Source organism: Mugil cephalus, chromosome 3 (assembly GCF_022458985.1).
Source record: "Mugil cephalus isolate CIBA_MC_2020 chromosome 3, CIBA_Mcephalus_1.1, whole genome shotgun sequence".
In the NCBI taxonomy this organism is placed as follows: Eukaryota; Metazoa; Chordata; class Actinopteri; order Mugiliformes; family Mugilidae; genus Mugil; species Mugil cephalus.
In genome coordinates, this window is record NC_061772.1 from 30,567,314 (window position 1) to 30,587,779 (window position 20,466).

Genomic DNA, 20,466 nt, shown 5'->3' on the forward strand with positions numbered 1-20,466 from the left:
TCTCCATCTTCTTCTGGATCGTATAATGAGCTCAATGGTAGAATGTGATGACGTCCAGGAGAAATAAAATGTCCAAAGCTTGAATTGTGTGAACGTTGCCTCCTGTAGTGAATCAGTAGCATTTTGGAGCCAGATTCACTTTAAGAGGTAAAAACCCAACGTGGAGGAAAAACTTTGGGTTCTTTGGTTTGATCCTAATGGAGAGTGGACTCAATGTTACTGACACTGAAGTCTGACCTATTCATAGAGACCAGGGTCCACAGAGACCAGGGTCCAATAGAGACCAGGGTCCACAGAGACCTTGGTCCACAGAGACCAGGGGCAGGAACGTGGATCTGATGGTTCTGGAGATAGTCCTGCTTTATTTTGGGTATTTTCAGGCAGGATGAAGTAAAAGTCCAGGGACTGAACAGGATCAGAAGTGTAACCGTACGTTGTTGCATGTCTTTGTGCGACAGGAACAGTTTTCAGTGCGGTGTGATGTGTCTGAGGAGGCTCAACTACGACCGGAAGGAGCTGGAGAGGAGGAGAGAGGAGTGTCAGCTGGAGCATAAAGGTGAGAGTCGCCCTCACGTAGAACTGGGCCGTACGACCAAAAAACTCTATCACAGTGTTTCTCAGGTGTTTCCAACATTAGATTAAACTTAATGAAGTATTTTATCGTCATGATGAGTGAATATTGTAGAATAATTCCTCACTAGTAGTAAAACTTGTTTAATGAAGCTGTTTACGAAGAAGAAGAGTCGCACATGATTCTAATGATAAAATACAGAACTTTAACTGAGCAAATTTCACAAATATCGTTTAGAAAACCAGTACAGGGCTTTTAGCTTGGAGTTAGATTTTTTTGTGTGTGTTTGAAGATAATTTCAGTATATTACTTTTCACCCGGCAACTAGAAAAACTATTTTCTGATTGGCTGAAAACCTCCAAACAGAAACGCCTCATAGTGACACGGCAACACTGAAAAGGGACTTGAATGTTGTGTGAACTTATTAAAAAGTGCCTCACAACTTGAGAGTCCTTCATAAAAAGTAGTGACACTGGCGACTTTAGTTGACAACTCTTGGATAAAAATGGTTGTTTTAGTCGAAACCAAAAAACCTCCAAACAGACGAGCCTCATAGTGACACGGCAACACTGAAAAAGGAATTGAATGTTGTGTAATGAAAAATATGGCGGTATATTAAAAATTCATATCATAACTGAATTCGGTGTGAGCCGGTGTACTGGCCAGTCCTGCCCTCGCGTCTCCTTCAGCCCTATTCACACGGACTAGTTTTAGCTGAGGTAGATGTCAGATATGACTCCGGTCTCTCCTCCAGACGTCCTGGTGTGGAGCAACGAGCGCGTGATCAGCTGGGTTCAGGCCATCGGCCTCAAAGATTACAGCAGTAACCTTTATGAGAGCGGAGTCCACGGGGCTCTGCTGGCCCTGGACGAGACCTTCGACCACAACGCTCTGGCTCTGCTGCTGCAGATCCCCACGCAGAACACGCAGGTACACAACAACAACAACACCACACAATACAAATCACAACGCAAACACAAGCACGACTCGTCCTTATCTGAGCGAACTGAGGTTAAAGTCCACGTGTGAACCATCGTTCTTTAATCCAGTTAATCTCTGGTTGTGAAACACAAAATAATCCATATTTATTTTTATCTTCTGAGTGTAAATTTAAAAGGAACGTCTCGATAAATGTTCAAATCCATGATGATCGTCTTTATTTCTTCCCTTCAGGCCAGAGCAGCTCTGGAGCGTGAATACAACGGTCTGCTGGCCATGGGCACCGAGCGGCGGATGGAGGAGGTGACGGACGTTTCTGACGACACCGCGACTCAAACCGTGAAGAACGGGAGTAACATCCTCTTCCTCTTCCTCTTCCCTCCTCAGGACGACGACAAGAACTTCCGGCGAGCTCCGTCGTGGAGGAAGAAGTTCAGGCCCAAAGACATGAGGGGGATGTCGCTGGGGGCGTCGGACACGCTGCCCGCCAACTTCCGAGTGACCAGCAGCGGCGCCGCCTCGTCTCCCTCCACGCAGCCAAAGAGGAGCCCGATGGACGGTAAGTCACGGGGACGGACGGAGACGGACGGAGAGCATGAGCGCTGCCTCTTAACTCCAGCGTCTCTTTAATTCCTGGCTTTGCTTTACCTCTGGTTACCTCTTGATGCTGCCGTGACTAACGTCTGCATGTCTCTGCATGTCATTCTGTCGCCGTGGAAACGCAGGAAGTCAGTCTATACAGAGGCTGGACACTGCCACAGTCAGGACCTACTCTTGTTAACACGCAACGGTAAGACACAACGCATCAGCTGTGACACAACAGTCCTCTGGCTACGGGACGTCCCCATCATAACCCTATGCTCCGAGCCTAGCCTAGCCTAGCCTAGCCTAGCCTAGCTTGGCTTAGCTTGTTGCTGCTAACTAGCCAAATTACAATATTTTGCCTCTTTAAAGGAAATCTGGCCACAAAAGACTCCCAGTAACCACTAATGAAGGCAGCGTAAGGTTTGGTTAGTTTGTTTTTCCCATCAGCTGCAGTATTTAATTACTCAGCAGGTTTTACAGTTCATACAAATAAGATTATTTTACCTCTGAAAAGGGAATCTGGCTACAAAATATTCCAGATTACCACGACAAGAGGCTGTGTACGCACACTTAAACCATTTGCTATAATATTTAGCCTCTAGATCATCATGTGCACAATATAGAATTCATAACAATTATTATTTTAATTCAATTGCTTTACCTCGTAAAAGGTAATCATGCTTCTGGTTACTACTAAAAGAGGCAGCGTATTATAGAATCCATAAATATAACCAAACTGGCTCCATATTGCTGTGGTGCACACGGCTAATTTTGTTTTAATATCTTTATCAATACTACTAGAGATGTTTTTCCACCTCCTTAAACAGTTTTATAAATATCTACCGTCCCAGATTCATGGCTCTGTGCAGTCGTAGACATCTAGCTAGCCTAGCCTAGCTTAGCCTCTGTAGCTTAGCTTTGATTATTTCATCTACTGAATGGGAATCTAGCGATGCAGTCCAACTAATTAGCCTGATCATCATTAAATTCTAACATTGTGCGCGTTATAAAGTCCATAAAAACTTTGATTTAAGCTCTAATTATCTGTGCGAGTCCCTCGTTAGCAGCTACAACGAGGTTTCTCTGATTTTATTTGATAAATATAACGTGCATACGATACTAAAAATCCATCAGGATGACGCAACGAAGTCACGTGACTCATTTCCATTGCGGCCCCAATGAAGTTTATGCTCGTAAACAGGTGCAAACATATAAAACACACAATTTCATGAAACCCAGAAAAGACACATTCTGGCCTAAGAGACATGTCATTGTCCTAATTTCCTCAGAGAAACAGATTTGATTTCAATCACTCTCCCCTGTAGAGGAATGTTCTCCTTCCTACTTTACCTTTAATATTCAGTTGTTTCAAGCTGAAGCCATGAGTATTATTACTATTATTACTACTATTACAACTATAACTATAACTATGACTATGACCAGCTATAGGATGATCGGATCAGATGGGGACGTCCCTTCCTGTCCTCGTAGCGTTTCGGCTCAACTGATCCTCTCTTTCCCAGCAGGAAGCAGCAGCTTTTTTCTTCTTCTTCTTCTGGAGCTTTAATAACGCACGTTTTACGCCTCTCCTCCTCCTCCTCCTCCTCCTCTCTTTCCATTTCTTCCTCCTCCATCTCAGTTTATCCTCATTATTTCTATAGGTAGCCGCTGGTCCGAAGACGAAGGGGAATTCCCCGCATTCAAGACCCGGATGATGAACTGAAATGACACTAAAACACAAAATTAAAAAGACATTTCCTGACTCACCGATCTCAGTATCCCTAGAGGAGCCTTCCTAGATTTCTCCTTGTTTGTTCTTATATTTATGTAAACCAGCTGATTACTTTAGGATCACTATGTAACCCCTTCACCCTTCACCCGGCTCCATCTTTGCCTCTAATCCCTTTAATCGATCCACTTTTTAAAACATTTCTCCATGTTAAGCTCAGATGTATGGAACTGAATGTCTGGAGTTTGTACATTTCTACCGACAGACGTTTTTATCTAATCTTTGTTTTTTTTTGTTTGTTTTTTGTTTTTTAAATTATATATATATATATATATATAATCCTGATTCTATTGACCAGATGTATGTTTTTTTTTTTTCGTTTCCTCTCTTTTGGATTTGAGCTCTAATCAAACTTAATTTCTGCTAAAGTGACTTTGTGATATAACTTAATTCATATCCCTTTTTAACGGTTGTAATTTTATTTGTTTTTTGTAGCTGATGATGATGATAATGAGCGTTTTGTGTAAATGCGGCTCTTTAGTGCGTTAAATTGCTGGAGGCTCAGAAACACTGTGAGTCATCCCTCACCTTTTCTTTCTCTTTTCTCTGCGAAACCAAAACTTTTTAAAACGAATTAAAGCCATATGATATATAAATAACGTAGCTGAAACAGAGGGGGCGCTGCTGCTCCTTGATGCAAACACACTTCCAGGTTGTTTTTTTAGTTGCATGCAAAAAAAAAAAAAAAGGAAAAATACATAAAATAAATCCACTTAACCCCCTCTCAGTATATAAATATATAAATATCCCTTTAATGAAATTCCTCACCTCTGGAGAAACACATCTGTGTGGAAACTCCTTCCAATGGACCAACTTCACCGAGGCCTCAGTCGAACACTTTGTACTCAGATTTCATATCGAGCCTTATATCATTACTTAACTCCTCTCTTCTTATTTATTATCCACACCTCCAGAGACACCGGTTCCTTTTTGAAAGCTTCGAGTAGAAATAGTTTTTTGTTTGTTGTTATCGTTTGTCTTTTTTTTTTTCATTTTATTTTTTATTTAGAAATTGATGCACAATGCAAATCATGTTGCTGTCGTTTTATTCCTGCTCTTCCCCGTTGAGTCGTCTTCGTGTAACAATGATGTACAGTCTGAGTACTTATAAACTATTTTTATCACAGTATTATTTATTGCTTACTTTCAATAAAATACTGAAACTTATTTTCCACTGCAGATAAAAAAAAAAAGGCTGATGCTTGGTCTTTTTCTGCTGTTGTGTTTTATTCTTGTTCTGCAAATAACAAGTGTACAGGAAAGGAAGACGAGCCCAAGAACACGTGGTTCTCCAGAAGAACCAGATGAATGTTTAGGAACAAGTAAAAGTCCTGACAAATCCAGTAGAAACGTTGGAGCATCAGCTGATGAGAGGAAACTGGTTCTGTTCTGAATGGGATCAGATTCCTCTGAGCTGCTGCTGTAGAAACATTTAGTTGTAGTTTTTTGTCTCGTGAATCCTCGTCTGTGTTTAAATGCAGTGTTTTTCCTTTGTTCTATTTTACTCCACGTTTCCTGGTTTTGACCAGGAAATCACTGTGAAGGCAAAACCGGTTTTTATAGTTTCACAACCTTTTACCAAAAGGAACTCTGGTGTAATTTGAGACTCGTCGACACAGGTTGAAAGTTGAGCAATGTCTACAGATTCATTTCATCCAGTGTTTTTAGTTCAGATCTTGTATTGATGATGTCAGAGTCTGAGTCTCCAGCTCGTCCCAAACATTCTCTCTGGGTTCAGGTCTGGACTCTGGTCTGGTCTCATGCTCCCTGAACCTCTTTCTCTATCTGAGCCCCATGAATCCTGGTGGTGTCGTCTTGGAATATGGAAGAACTTGCTCATTCAGTGTATTCAGGGAGTCAGCTGACCTCATTCTATGAACCTGGACCTCTAGATGTTTCCTCTGCTTGATGCAGCCAATGATTTGACCCTTCTCCACCAGACTAACATCTTCTGTGTCTTTACACATGGTTGTTGGAGAAATGAGAAGCTCCTCGTTGCATCACCAAAAAATTTCACCGTACTCTAAGAAGTTAGGAGATATTTTATAGAGTTTTTAGCTCAGAAAAACCACCTCAGTTCTGCAGTAACTGACTACAGTACGCTGTCGTGGCTATTTTTTAAATTATTTTCCTTTATTGTATTTAGTGACCGTGAATAGCTATTATATAATGTCTACTGTCCATTTTTAAATAAAGTGAGGGTCCTTACAAGCATAACTTCAGTCCACCTAAAGCTATAATCAGGACTAATCTGAATATTATAGAAGGAGGAGGCTGTGCTATGACACTTTTAATGGATGGTAATCAAGGTTTTGGGACAGAATGCATGAATTGCTGCTCACAAACAACGTTGTGTTCGAATCCCATTTCATTAAATTTGTTTTTCTTTATGCAAAATAATGATTTGGAAATTACGTGTAACAATATAGTGATAACTGCCAAATTACATATATATAAATGTAGATTTTTTTTAAGCTGCTCTGAACTTTATTACTTTAAAAATGATTGTTATTGAACGATCTTTAATGATGGAGAAAAATAAAGTGATGGTGAAAGTCTGGGCCCCGCCCCCCTCCGCCGTGACGTCACTTACAGGGATACCAGGAGAACCGGAAGCGCCGCGGGATCGGAGCAGGGAGCGCTACTAGCCGAAGCTAGCCGAAAGTAGCCGAAGCTAGCCGTAACCGAGCGGACCCCACGGACACCGCGTCTCTGTCAGAGCCGCAGCGACCCCTCAAACGGCCTGCTACCCACCGGGGACGTGTTACCGCTTTAGTTTCTACACTCCATCTGATCGGAGCTACTTCGTTCGGGTGAGTTTTTAAAGGCGCCAGAGGAGGATTTTATTAAAAGCGGCTAGTCATTCCAGTGGGAATGGTTAGCTTTAGCCATGTAGCTAGTTAGCTCCATGGAGCAGGAAATACCAGAGCCAGACTGACACTGACTCACTGTGAACAGGCTTCAGCTTTTATTTTTTTTATTTAATCTCTCATTCACGTGTTTTAAAACTATCGGCCCCTTCGCATTGAAGTCTCAGGTGTTAACACATAAACGGGTTTGACCCAGATTTAAGGAATTAAAGGAGTCTGTGGAGGTTCTCAGTCATCCAGGTCCTGGTTTATCCAAACACCGTTTAAAAAAAAGCTGCTGGGCTTAAGAAGTGGATTCGGATGTAATTAAAAGGAGAACTCCTCCTTATCTGGTGTAGTTTCCACCGACTCCTCTTCCTCTAATTTGGGCAGAAAGAGGAGATTAGAACCTGGGTGTGGTTGGGAAGTAACGCACCTCCAGGGCTGGGACCTGGGACAGCTGCTTCCTGGTCCTGGTCCTGGTCCTGGTCCTGGGTCTGGGTCTGGGGAGGTGAAGAGGGGCAGCCACGTCTCCTGCAGCCCCTGGTGATTGAATCCAGATGCGGAGGCTGGCACAGGAGGCACAGGAAGCCCTGGTTCCACTGGCACCGATGATTTATTCTGGTTTTAAGACCAAAACAACATGGAAACACGCACAAATATGAAGATTCACACAACCACAAACAGCTGTTACCTCTGTAGACCCACGGTTCAGGGACCGGTTCCAGCCCAGCACCATCTATCTGGACTAAATTTGTTTTTTTCCTCATGACGGGGGAATTTATGATTATTCATTTATAGATTAGGGACAGTTAATCAACATTGATGCATTAGTTATCAGCTCAAATGCTAAATTTCAGTCACAGACACAGAAGACTTTAACACAACAACCACACAATAGACAATAACAGAACCAGACACAGGTAGACAGCGTCAAAACAAACCACAAATGACTCAGACAATATCGTGGCAAAACATTTGACCTACAATTATAAAGAAGAAACATTTAATGGACCAATAACGCTGAGAGTTTCATCAGATAAAGAAAACTATCAAGACGGTGTGGCTGCATGTCTGGTTTATTTTTAACCAGTGTTTGAGATTTTTTTTTTTAAAGTAAGGAGTTGTCACAGTTTCAGATGTGTGGTGGTTCCTCTTACAAGTAAAACCATTCGGGAGAGTTTAGTCCTGCACCTGAAATAACAGTAAATAATCTAAAAGTCTTTTAAAATCCAGGTCTGGATGGGTCTAAGATGAATAAATAGCCAGATAACAAACCTTACTCTATGTCTCTGTGGTGCACAGCTCTAATGTACAATTTACAATCTTTATTTTCCAGCTAGATTCGACTAGAGATCCCTCTGGTTCTAGACTAGCTCAGCTTGTAGCTACTACTTGTCTTGGCCAAATATGGGTGGTTTTACCTCATGAAAGGGAATTTATCTACTAAATACGTCTTAAATTTCCCCCGTGGATCATTAAAGCCACTTAAACCATCACCCGTTCTGTTTAGCCTCCACTGAAACAGATGCTGCCATTGTGCACGTTGTAGAATCCTGCAGAATATTGTTATTGCCGTCACGTTGCTGTAGCGGCTGCAGTAAGTAACTAACCAGCTAACAAACTTAAGGATCTTTACTGAATGACTCTGTGGTGTAGAGTCAGTGTGAAGCTGTACATATCTGTGTGAGAACCTAATTGACAGACTCTTGGGATTCCGGTTTTCAAACTTTTTGTTGTTTTCTTCTGCTCTTGTAAGATAATAGTTTTTGTTTCAGCGTGTGCGTGGTCCAGGCTCTGAAGATGTGGAAGGCAGCAGCAGGACAGTCGGTCAAAGTGGCCGTGGACGAGGGAGGAGACGACTGGGAGACCGATCCAGACTTTGAGGTATTCATTCATCTCCTCCACCACTTTGAGCGTAAACGTCTGTTCTTATTTTTTTCCTTGACGTCGTGTTCATTGTGTTTCTGCAGAACGACCTGTCGGAGAAGGAGCAGCGCTGGGGGGCCAAGACGGTGGCCGGCTCTGGGCACCAGGAACACATCGAGTGAGGATGCAGACGTGTTCTCACCCCAAGCAACTCAACGCAAACCCGTCTGCTTCTAACTCTGCTTTCCTTTCTCTGCGGTGCAGCATCCACCGGCTGCGTGAGACGGTGTCGACGGAGCACACCAGCCTGAAGCAGAAGGAGCTGGAGACCATGCCCAAGGCCTCGCATGGATACGGAGGGAAGTTCGGAGTCCAGCAGGATCGCATGGACAAGGTAAGGACGACGCTGATGTCCGGCAGACAGCGGCCATTTTGGTCATCATCAGTTTATAGTAAAGTCTATAAGTCCGGTAGTGACGGGCAGCAGAACCAACCCATAAAGATGGAAGACGCTAAACAGCACGTTGGTCCTCTCCATGGGACATTTGAGGACAAAGACACCAAGAGGGACCAGTGGAGACACATAAAGTATCATCACACTCTGCAGGAAGGAGTTTTCTTTCCAGCTTCAAACAGCACATGAACCAAGCCAAGCATACGTTAGCCGGGGATTCTGCTAGCACTTGGGCTAACGCGGCTAACAGCTGGAGACAAACCAAGACAAACCAAGACAAAGACAAGCTGCCAATGCTGGCGGTCAGCTTCTTATTTACAATGTCAACAAGTTAGTTTGTCTCCGTAGCAACAGGGACACGTTGATGTGGACACATGCTGGTTAAAGACATGTTAAAAGTTAAGTTGTTTTGTTTTGAGTCTGTTTGCTTATGCAAAGTGACATGTGATTATTCATTCATCGATCGATCATTCGATTAATCCAGATTGATCCACAGCAGCTCTGAGATGCTGATTATTATTATTATTATTATTATCATTTAACCAGGTGTGTCCCATTGAGAGGCCTGGTCAGTGGCAGTTCATATAGTTAAGATTCAAACAGTTTCAACACATGTTTACATTAAACGTACGCATAAAAGATACAAATAAAACTAAAAAACAAATGAAACATTTGAACTCATGAAGTGACGTGGACTTAAATTTTGGAGCAGAAAACCTGAAAGCTTCCTTCCCCCCGTCTCTGTTCTGACCTTAGAGACACTAAAATGTGAAAAGAACGGAGACTGTACGTCCTATTATTCCTGGTTCTAAAGTTCAAACCACCGGGACAGACTGGAGATGTGTTCAGGGTCCTAATGCAGCGACTGAACAGGTTCGCTACACGTTCAGCGCGTCGTGTCCTCGTGGTTTCCAGCGGTTCACATTTCATCATGGGGCGTGTTTCAACTGATGCGGAGAGAAAAAATACCTCCGCACATATTTGTGATAATCCTCCAACCAGTCAGACACTTTTAGTTGTAAACTAATTTACAACTAGGTTTACGCTTCTGTCTGTCCTGAAGCTCCGCCCCCTGGACTTCTGTCTGTCCTGAAGCTCCGCCCCCTGGACAATCTGATTGGCCCATTTTTACTGGAGAAGAATAGTTTCTGCTTCCTTCCTTACATACTTTCTTCTTTCTGTGCTTCCTTACATACTCAGTTCTATTCTCTCTTCCTTCCTTCCTTTCCTACTTCCTTACTTCCTCCCTTTCTTGCATATTTACTTTCTTTACTTTCTTTTTGTCCCTACTTCATTTCCTACTTCCTTCCTTCCATACTTCAGTCATCATCCCTTCCTTTCTTTCTTATTTACTTCCTCCATTTCCTACTTCCTTCCTTCCTCCTGTTGTTACTTCCTTCCCACATACTTCCTTGCCTCCTTCTTCCTTCCTTCCTTCCTTACATATTTTCTTGCCTCCTTCTTCCTTCCTTCCTTCCTTCCTTCCTTCCTTCCTTCCTTCCATGCTTCCGTCTTTTCCTCCTCCCTCCCTTCCTCCCTGTTTTATTTGTCGTCTCCTCAGCGTTGTGCGTTTGTGTCTCCACAGTCGGCCGTGGGTCACGACTACCAGAGCAAGTTGTCCAAGCACTGCTCCCAGACGGACACGTCCAAGGGCTTCGGGGGGAAGTTTGGAGTCCAGGCGGACCGCGTTGACCAGGTACGTCCACCTGAGGACGGCTGATGAGGACGATGTCTCCAGGAAACTGTCCTCTCCTCCTAAACGGTGTCGTCGTCGTTGTTGTTGTCGTTGTTTGTCCTTTCTATCTGGGGTCCCACACCACCATCCACCAATAGAGATCTCTACTCCTCCTCTTCTTTCTCTTCTCCTTTTACTTCATCCTCCTCTTTCTTCTTGGGTTTTTTTACAGGGAGCTGGTTTTGGTAAATAAGCTTCTAAACATGGGTCAGAGGAATATTTACTATTATATTTGAAATTTGGTCCAATTTGCTTTCGCACCAAGAAAAAAGCAAAAAAACAAACAAACATTAAATTCATTAAATTGAATTTAAATAGAGGAAACTTAAGGCTTTTATACGTGTAACTTCCTAAATAAAGTACCGGTTTAAATAACTCTCTCTCTGTGGTTGCAGTCGGCCGTCGGCTTCGAATACGCCGGGAAGACGGAGAAACACGCGTCACAGAAAGGTAACGATTTTCACACGTCTGCTCGGCCTCAGTTCACTCATCTCTGACTGGAGCCGATCAAGAGCTAAGTTAAAAGGTTTAAAGGAGTTTGACCATTACATCACGTATCGGAGTTCCACTTACAGAAGTCGTAAAAACAAGATGGCCGCCCCCATGAAAGCTCTGGCCTTGTCCCAGTATAAAAAAAATCTTGATATTAGTTGCAAATGAACAGAACATTATTTACAGACCACACAAGGCAGAAAATTATAAAAATATATTATATTTTTATATTATAAAATTTTTTCATATATATTATATTTTTATGTTTTAATCATAGAAAAAAATCCATTATTCCCAGTTTACCAGGCTAATGTTTTTAGCCGTTGTTAGCGCGACATGTGGCTTGAAAAACTTCAATTACACTGTAACAGAATTTCAACATATGTATGTGGAAGAATAATACAGAGCAACAACAACTAATCAGAAGTGATAATAAAGAGAATATTGCAGCTTCTATGACTGTTTACACATGGGGACGGGGCGGCCATCTTGGAAACTCACCTCAGGTGTAGTCAAGATTTTTGCTACACCTACGAGTTTCTGAGTAGAAAATCCGACTTCCAACTACGAGTGGAACGCACCATGTTGTGTTCTGAGGCTGCATTTCTGTCGCCCCTTTTATATTTTGTGTTGCGATCATCCCGCCACATTTAGCCATGAACTTTTGCTCCAGTTCCAAAGTTTCAGTGTTTTTATTATTTTTCCTTCTGCTTCACCTGATCTGAAACACAAGAGTCCTCCGCTGGATTTAAAAGACAAATAAAGACGATAGCAGTAGTAATTTGGAACTGGGCCGCTCCATGTCCACTGTCGCTGCCATGCTGCTTCACCCTTGACCTTTCACCCCCCCTCCTCCCCCCTCCCTCCCTGCTTTGCTGTGTGTAGACTACACCACTGGGTTTGGGGGGCGCTATGGAGTGCAGGCAGACCGCGTCGACCAGAGCGCGGTGGGCTTCGATTACCAGGGAAAAACCGAGAAACACGAGTCCCAGAAAGGTTTGTTGGAGACTCCCCCGAACTAACCCAGAGAAAATACTAACGACACAAACGAGAAGGCCTCGCTATGTGAGCTCAGCTTCACGCAGGTCCTGACACATCTTGTTATTTTGCAGTTCCTCCTTCATTCCTCAGTCTTTGCCTGCTCATGTGCCGTTCATTACCTTCTCTTATCAGGAGATTTCTGTGAATGGATGGTGCAGATGTTCTGAATTATTATAGAGCTTCATTTAGCACTTTGTTTTTAAAGCCTCTAAATAAACTAGATCTTTGTTAAAATACTCACTACTTCATGTCGTCACTGAGGTTTTTGCTTCTCCTCTTCCTGCACTAACTTTGTGTCTCTGTTGTCACTTTCCCGTCTGTCTTCTGTCTCGGCTGTTGGCAGATTACGCCAAAGGCTTTGGCGGAAAGTTCGGCGTGGAGACGGACAAGGTGGACAAGAGCGCCGTGGGCTTCGAGTACCAGGGGAAGACGGAGCGGCACGAGTCTCAGAAAGGTCAGAGCTGCTGGATTGATTTAAAATCTGATTTAAAACCTGCAGCAGAAAGACCAGGTGGTTTTCTTGGTAAACTCATTCCCAGATGTTCTGCTGACGTGTTGTTGGTACATTTTACGTGTCCAGAGGCTCTGAATGAGACACACCCTCCGTTCCTACCTGCCGCTACTTGCCCGACAAACCTGCAACTCTTAGCAGATAAGAGCTGCTGTTACCCACAATGCACCTGGCTGTGTTTGCAGTTTGCATGCCAGGTAAAGGTGCACGGTGTGATAACTGGGTCACATGTTCTGATAACCTGAAAGCTGCATTCACTGAAGGTCGAAAAACTAAAATTCATCCGACTCCAACTTGTTAAAGGACACAGAGGAAAGACTGAGGGGAGGATACGAGCTGTGGTACAGGTTCACTAATTGACTTATTTATTTTTAATAGAGGTCGGACTCAATAAAAACAAAAACGAACCAAATTAATTAGAGGCTTTGTAATTAATTTATCTCGATTAATATTAACATTTTTTAATTTAAATGGATTTTAGTGGACGACTGATTTAAAATAACAGACACAGACACTAACCTTGTAAAACTCAAGATCTTTTAATGTTGAATGGAAAAATGCATTTAATTGCATTTCAGTCGAAAACTTTGACATTTACTTTTTCAGAACAGTGTTGACTTTAAATGGTAAAAAAAAAAATAAAAACATAAAAATTCTACTTTCTTTTTCTGGTAAAACAACCTCAAACAGCAACGCAACTTTCACCTCATTCCTCCGTTAGCTGCTGTTAGCCATTAGCTGTTAGCCATTAGCCGTTAGCCATTAGCCGAGCTGTGATGAGTGCAATGTGTGGAATGCAAACTGCAATTAAATGCGTTAATTATTTGTAATTATTCATCATAATTAACACGTTAAGTCCCGCCCCTAATTTTTTAAATATATGCAGTTTCCCGTATCCTTGGTTTTTAAATCTCGTGAGGTCTCAGATTGAGTTTCAAGAAAGAAAGAGGAGAAACTCGGAGGGAAGAGACTGAGGAAAATAGCAGAAACCTCTGGAAGCAATGACGAAGTCAGTTTAATGAAGGGACTGAGCAGAATAGTTTGTGAAGTCAGCTGCTCTGCTTGGTTTTCATTCCTCAGCAGAAACTTGAAGCTTTCATGTCTTTTTTTTTTTCTCTGCAGACTATGTGAAGGGCTTCGGAGGAAAGTTCGGGGTGCAGACGGACAGGCAGGATAAATCCGCTCTGGGATGGGACCACCAGGAGAAGCTGCAGCTCCACGAGTCCCAGAAAGGTACCGGAGCTTCGTTCCTTCAGGTTTTAGGGGATTTTTTTTAGTTTCAATATAATAACTGTTCCATTGTGATCAGACCTCGGTCTTTACAGCGGCGTCTCGGCTCTGAACCTTTGTTCCTCCTCAGTTGCAGCGGTCCACGCTCTGATGTGGTTTCACTGTGGCTTCACTGTGGTTTTTAGAACTTCCTCAATCTAAATACAAAAAAAAAATGTTCAGACAGAGGAAGTGAAACCACAGCTTTGATTTATATTTGCATGTCGGCTGCTGCAGCAGTTTAACAGCATCCAGAGTCAGAACTAGAGGAGTTCAGATTGTTGTGGAAGCTGTGAATTTAAAATCTGCCTTTTATTTCCACGTGTTTTAAGTTTCTGTGTTTCCCTTCACACCTATAAAAAAAAAAACCTGTAAATACATAAATACCTGCAGAGAGAAAGAAATGTCTATGCTAACACTAGTAGCCAGACTGATCCGGCTGCTTCAGTGCCAGTGAGTTTCTAATTAGCTTAGCCTCCTTAGCTCTATTGTTGCATGGATGGACGTGAACCTTCAAAATGTCTAAGGACAAAAGTTTGTCCGGACTGATCAACCTGCAACAAGGAGGAAACACCTGGAATAAGGTTCAACATCTGACCAACATAGCATTTTATTAAAAGACCAGAAATAAAGCGTCTTTGATATTATTATTATTGTTATTAGTGTTGTTATTATTATTATTATTATTATTAGTATTATTATTAGTATTATTATCATCACATTGGTTTGTTTATTTCTTAGTCTTAGTTGTATTTATATTATTTTAATTAATATTCTGTTCACATAAGACATTATTTAATTATTTTTAGGATATCTGTCACAGTCGTGCAGAATTAGGCAAAGACATTATATATAATATAATATAATATAATATAATATAATATAATATAGCGTATAGATAGCAAATTTGAAAGACTGTACAAAAAAAAAGAATTAAAAATGCTACAAATTGGAATAAAATATAATTGCCAAGATTTAAAAATGCAGACAGGGAGATAGTTTGTGCAAGATAAGTCCGAAGGTACCGGTTTGGTATCAGATAAAACCTTTGAAAGCTCCACGGTGAAGAGGAACTGAGTAAATGTGTCAGGTTGTTGAGTTTTCCTGAGACGTCGGTGGAGAATAAAAACCTGCGATGGCGACTTCCTGCTCTCAGACCACGAGTAAAACCAGCCTTTAGGTCTTTGTGCATGTTGTCTGCACACGTCTGTGTTGTCATATGTATGTATATATATGTGTATATATCCTGTATATGTGTGTGTGTGTGTTGTGTTGTGTTGCAGACTATAAGCGTGGGTTTGGAGGGCAGTATGGGGTAGAGGTGGAGAAGCAGGACCAATGTGCTCTGGGCTATGAGCACAAGGAGCGTCTGGCAAAGCACGAGTCCCAGAAAGGCACAGACCCCCCCCCCCCATTTAAACCCTCCACCTGCCCACCCTTTATTTAAAAAAAAAAAAAAGCTTCTTCATCCTCCTCCTCCTCTTCTTCAGTAACAGCTGATTTCACCTGCTTTTATTTTTACAGATTTAATTTATTTCTGAATGAAGCCGTTCAGGAGCTTTTATTTTGTTCAGACCTCATGTTATCATCTAACTATTAAAATGAGTCCCAGCAGCGCCACCATGTGGTCAGTAGAATAATGTATCAGCTGCTGATTCTGATGAATCTCTACCTACAACTGGACCAGAACCAGGGACACAAGGACGGAGACTTGGAGACATGATCCAGATTTAGGAACCAGATGGAAAGGAAGGAAGGAAGGAAGGAAGGAAGGAAGGAAGGAAGGGAGGGAGGGAGGGAGGCAGGCAAACGAAAGGGTGGAAGGAAGGAAGGAAGGAAGGAAGGAAGGAAGGAAGGAAGGAAGGAAGGAAGGGAGGGATGGAGGGAGGGATGGAGGGAGGCAAACGAAAGGAAGGAAGGAAGGAAGGAATGAAGGATGGAAGGAAGAAAGGAAGTTAGACGAAAGGGTGGAAGGAAAGAAGGAATGAAGTGAGGGAGGAAGGAAGGAAGGAAGGGAGGGGGAAGGAAGGAAGACAAACGAAAGGAAGGAAGGGAGGGAGGAAGGAAGGGAGGCAAACAAAAGGGTGGAAGGAATGAAGGGAGGGAGGAGTGAAAGGAGGGAGGAAGGAAGGGATGGAGGGAGGCAAACAAAAGGAAGGAAGGAAGGAATGAAGGATGGAAGGAAGAAAGGAAATTTGACGAAAGGGTGGAAGGAAAGAAGGAATGAAGTGAGGGAGGAAGGCACGTAAACGATGGGAAGGAAGGCAGGAAGGAAGGAAGGGAGGCAAACGGAAGGAAGGAAGGGAGGGAGGAAGGCAAATGAAAGGAAGGAAGGAAGGATGGGAGGCAAACGGAAGGAAGGAAGGGAGGAAGGGTGTAAGGAAGAAAGGAAGTTAGACGAAAGGGTGGAAGGAAAGAAGGAATGAAGGGAGGGAGGAAGGCAGGAAGGAATGAATGAAGGAAGGAAGGAAGGAAGTCACCAGACTCCTCTTTTACCTCCAGTCCTGCTGATGCTGCTGCTGCTGTTTTTTTGTGCATGTTGTCGTCCCTCCACCGCTGCATCCTCCTCCACTCAGCTGATCCCTCAGTGCAGAGATGAGCCAAGATGGCTGCCACCGTGTCTGGCTTCGCCCCAGTCCCTCTGCTGTCTGCTCTCTTTATTTATCTTTCTGTTTGTTCCTCTTCTGTACAGGTCTGCATGAGCTCATCACCTCAGATTCCCAGCTTTTGCTCTTCAGTCGTGTTTCATCGGGAGGTTGAACAGACTCTGAGCCTTGTTGTCTTCTCTTGTCTCTTTCCAGATTATTCCAAAGGATTTGGAGGGAAGTTCGGGGTCCAGAACGACCGTATGGACAAGGTACCGAGCGTCTCATGGTGTTTTAGTTTCAGTTCAGTTCAGTTCAGAGGACTCAGTGTTTGTCTCTGGTGTTGGACAGAGCGCTGGGACGTTTGAGGACGTGGAGAAGCCGACTCCATCTTATCAGAAAACCAAACCTGTGGAGGCTGGTGAGAACATTCACACCTACATCTGTCTCCACCTCTTTCCATGTTCACAGACCTGTCACCTTAACACACTTTACTCAACGATGTATTGTCCCACAAATTATTGCAGATAAACAACATTATTGTCAACATTATTATCTCACTCATGTAATAATAATCATAATAAGTTCACCCTTTCAAAAGCAGTGAACTTTAATTTCTCACGAGTATTTAACACTCAGGTCTTAAAAACTGGTCCTTCAAACACTGCACACAAAGAAGAGAGGTTCCTTATGTGTGTTCTGTAGTTTAGCAGGTTTCACGTTCTTCATTTGTCATTTGAACGCAGATCTTTTCACCAGTTGAGGGTTATTGAAAAATAAAAACTAAAGATTCCTGACGCTGAGAGCTGAAATGATGAAGGAGGCAAACTGATCATGATGATGCCCCCGTCCCCTTAGTTTGGGGGCTTTAAGTCTTGGAAAAAACCTGAGACCAAGCAATGAAGGAGTTTTGAATTAGCATCAGTGTTGGGTATGAAGGGGTTGAGTGAAGCCTTGGTTCATCTCACCATATAAGGAGTAGTTTTCCACTTTCCTGCAGCTTGTTCACAGATTAGGAAACATCACACCCCAACATTTCACACGTTGAAAATCGTATAAAACCGGTTTCGGCTACACATGGAAATCTACTGGTTCATGAAAGGCAGCGCTCCTCCCGTCTACGGGTGGAGCCTAGTTAGAAGAAAATCACTGGATGCTTTGTTCTGGGCTTTTTTCCTTCTCCTTCCCTTAAGGTGGTTAGTCTGGAGTCTCAGCACCTAAATGTGAGAAATTGTCGCGTGATTTGTGCATAGATGCACTTTTCTTTCCAAAAAGGTATAAAGATCCTGGACTGAAGGGGAGAAAATATCCTCCTTCGATATCAGCTTATGATGATCTTTCTTTTCTTTCCTTTCAATTTCAAATGTTAACAGATACACAGGACAACTCAGGAGTCATGCAGCTGTTATTTATCCTGGAGAACTTTTATTCTGACGTATGAGTGGAGTCACATCTTTATTCGAGGTCTTTCTTCTCTTTCACCAGCCGGCAGCAGCACAGGCAGCATCAAGGCTCGCTTCGAGAACATCGCCAAGCAGAAGGAGGAGGAGGACCGCAAGAGGGCGGAGGAGGAGCGTGCTCGTCGGCAGGCCAAGGAGAAGCAGGAGCAGGAGGAGGCGCGACGCACCGTCCAAGAGGCCCCCAGGACCCCGTCCCCCGTCCCCGTCCCCGCCGCCAGCCCCAGCCCCACCCCCCCAGTCCAGCCCACTGCAGCCCCAGTGATCCAGGTTCAGTTTCATTTACCACTGGAGTCACCGAGTGACCACAACCACAACACTGAACTGACCTGATTAGTATTCTCTTAAACCACTTCAGCATTTTACTAAACATTTTTAGGATTTTAACCCTTAAAATGCCAGTTTGAGTAGTTAGAGTCACTGTTGCTGAGCTGTTTTCCATGAAACTAATGTTGGGAGGCTGGGGCATTATTTGCCTGTGAATAAAAGGCTTGAAAGGCTCCATATAAATCTAATTTATTATAATTATTAATAAGATTATCTAAAATATTCATTTCATTGCATAAATATTTATGTAAAATTGACACCACATTTTTAATCTCTCAGCCGTGACTCGGTTTTGTAAAGTCCTGATGTGATTTAAGAAATTTATGCAGAAAAAAAAATATGAATCGGTGCCGTTTTTGGGGCATTTGTGTCCTGTATCTTTATCGGTATCGGTACCTGTACCTGTATCGTTCGTATGTGTCCATCCACTGATGGATGTCCCTTTTTTGTCTTGGTTAGAAGACGGAGGACTTGTCCCCTGATGCTGCAGAGAACGGAGAGCAGCTGTACGAGGAGCCCCAGGACCTTTACTCCTCCCAGCCGGAGGAGCTCTATGAGACCCCCGACGACACCCCAGCAGCAGGAGGAGGAGGAGGTGATGAAGCTTTGACACTAACGAGATAAAATCCTGCAGCTCCCAGAGTCTAAACAAACCTTGTTGTCCTGCAGATGACCAGCAGTACGAGTACAGCGAGGACCTGGGGGTGACGGCCGTGGCTTTGTACGACTACCAAGCAGGTCAGAGATGGTCCTGAAACCTGAGAATCCTCTCGTTTAACTCCTAACTCGGCCTAAACGATCCCATTCTTTGTGTCTTTCTGTTTCCAGCCGGTGACGATGAGATTTCCTTCGATCCCGACGACATCATCACCAACATCGAGATGATTGATGAGGGCTGGTGGCGCGGCGTCTGCAGAGGCGCTTACGGCCTCTTCCCAGCCAACTACGTGGAGGTCCGGCAATAAATAAAAAAAAAATTTAAAAAATGATTAAAAGATGAGGGGAGACGTCTCCACGCTCCTCCGCCTTTTCTCTGTCTTCAGCTCATCTTCGGCGTCCTCAGGCTCCTCCTCCGCTCCTCCTTTCATCCCTTTTTCTTTCAGACCACGTCTCTACGAGGAGGACGAGTCCTCTCACACTGAACTCATTATCTGGATTTAAGAGCTGTGTAGTTGTGTTTCCAGATGTTGTTGCTGCTTCTTCTTCTTCTCACCAAAGACCAGAGCAGCAGTTTGGACCAAACCCCTCAAACCTTCTCCTCCTCCTCCTCCTCCTGCTCCTCCTCCTGCTCCTCTTTGCTTCTGTCTGTGGAGAAGATCTTTGCTGTTGTTGCACAGGAGTTTAAATTCATCCCGAAGCTGCACTTGTTGGAATCAAACAACGTTTTAGAGCTTGGTGTGATACGAGAAACGATAAATAGCTGCAGCGGAACGGGACACATGACCAGACCAGACCGAATCCAAGTCTCTGTCTCCAAAACTAATCATTGTTTCTAATGAGCGGTTCAGTTGGAGCTTCAACAGGCGTCTGTGTGTGAATGAATGAATCAATGAATGAATGAATTTCTTCATCTTTTGGGGTTTTATATAAATAAAAAGTGACCTTTCAAATATTTTTTTTTTTCAGTTTCGCTTGAGTCGCGTCATCACCTGCTTGTTCTTTGTTTTTCTTCTTTTTTTTAAGTTTCAATAAATAAACTATAAATAAAAGTGTTCCTTATTCTTTTTTTATTTTTTACTGTTAGTTTTATATCGTGTTTCATCCACTGTTAAAAACATTGAGGAAACGCTATCCCACCCTCACCACCGTGAATAAAAACTGTAAATTAAAGTTAGAATTTAGTGATTAGCTAAGAGTAAAAGGTCTTTAGTTTTCTTTTAAAAACCAAAGAAGATGCTTAAAATAAAATTTGAGATAAGATATGCCTTTATTCAAGAAAGCTATATTACAACAAACAAGGCAGTGTTCACGTAAAGAAGTGGGTATGTTTCTA

General features: G+C 43.0%; 2 protein-coding genes across 22 annotated transcripts in view; both read left to right on the forward strand.

Moving 5' to 3' along the window:
- The window catches only part of ppfia1 (PTPRF interacting protein alpha 1), a 41,737-nt gene extending 36,724 nt beyond the window's left edge, over window positions 1-5,013 (forward strand). For 9 of the 17 annotated variants that reach the window (XM_047580368.1, XM_047580376.1, XM_047580380.1 and 6 more), the window contains 5 exons: window positions 459-556; window positions 1,326-1,501; window positions 1,745-1,813; window positions 1,898-2,069; window positions 3,757-5,013. In XM_047580368.1, coding sequence (XP_047436324.1) covers window positions 459-556; window positions 1,326-1,501; window positions 1,745-1,813; window positions 1,898-2,069; window positions 3,757-3,818 — 577 coding nt within the window. In that variant the 3' untranslated portion in view covers window positions 3,819-5,013. Of the gene's footprint in view, window positions 1-458; window positions 557-1,325; window positions 1,502-1,744; window positions 1,814-1,897; window positions 2,070-2,235; window positions 2,301-3,734 lie in introns of all 17 variants that reach the window. The other 8 variants (XM_047580370.1, XM_047580383.1, XM_047580375.1 and 5 more) reach the window with 3 other exon arrangements.
- Window positions 5,014-6,484: 1,471 nt separating this feature from the next.
- LOC125005230 (src substrate protein p85-like) lies at window positions 6,485-20,187 on the forward strand. Of its 5 annotated transcripts, none has more exons than XM_047580413.1 (16): window positions 6,486-6,697; window positions 8,493-8,620; window positions 8,707-8,780; window positions 8,867-8,996; window positions 10,642-10,752; window positions 11,187-11,241; window positions 12,169-12,279; window positions 12,668-12,778; window positions 13,958-14,068; window positions 15,388-15,498; window positions 16,906-16,961; window positions 17,041-17,110; window positions 18,175-18,416; window positions 18,933-19,068; window positions 19,143-19,211; window positions 19,302-20,187. In XM_047580413.1, the coding sequence occupies exons 2-16, from the start codon at window positions 8,537-8,539 to the stop codon at window positions 19,436-19,438; spliced, it is 1,608 nt and encodes a 535-aa protein (XP_047436369.1). In that variant the 5' UTR covers window positions 6,486-6,697; window positions 8,493-8,536; the 3' UTR covers window positions 19,439-20,187. The 5 variants fall into 5 exon arrangements, with proteins under 5 accessions (XP_047436371.1, XP_047436369.1, XP_047436368.1 ...); XM_047580412.1 differs by having other exon boundaries at window positions 8,512-8,620; XM_047580415.1 differs by lacking the exon at window positions 12,169-12,279 and having other exon boundaries at window positions 6,485-6,697; window positions 8,512-8,620.
- Window positions 20,188-20,466: the final 279 nt, after the last annotated feature.

Excerpts from the sequence above, each read along its gene's own strand:
- LOC125005230 (XM_047580413.1), top strand. The coding sequence starts at position 8,537 with ATGTGGAAGGCAGCAGCAGGACAGTCGGTCAAAGTGGCCGTGGACGAG. Across the intron at positions 10,753-11,186 it reads AGGCGGACCGCGTTGACCAG|TCGGCCGTCGGCTTCGAATA; the intron begins GTACGTCCACCT and ends CTGTGGTTGCAG. Across the intron at positions 12,779-13,957 it reads GCGGCACGAGTCTCAGAAAG|ACTATGTGAAGGGCTTCGGA; the intron begins GTCAGAGCTGCT and ends TTTTCTCTGCAG.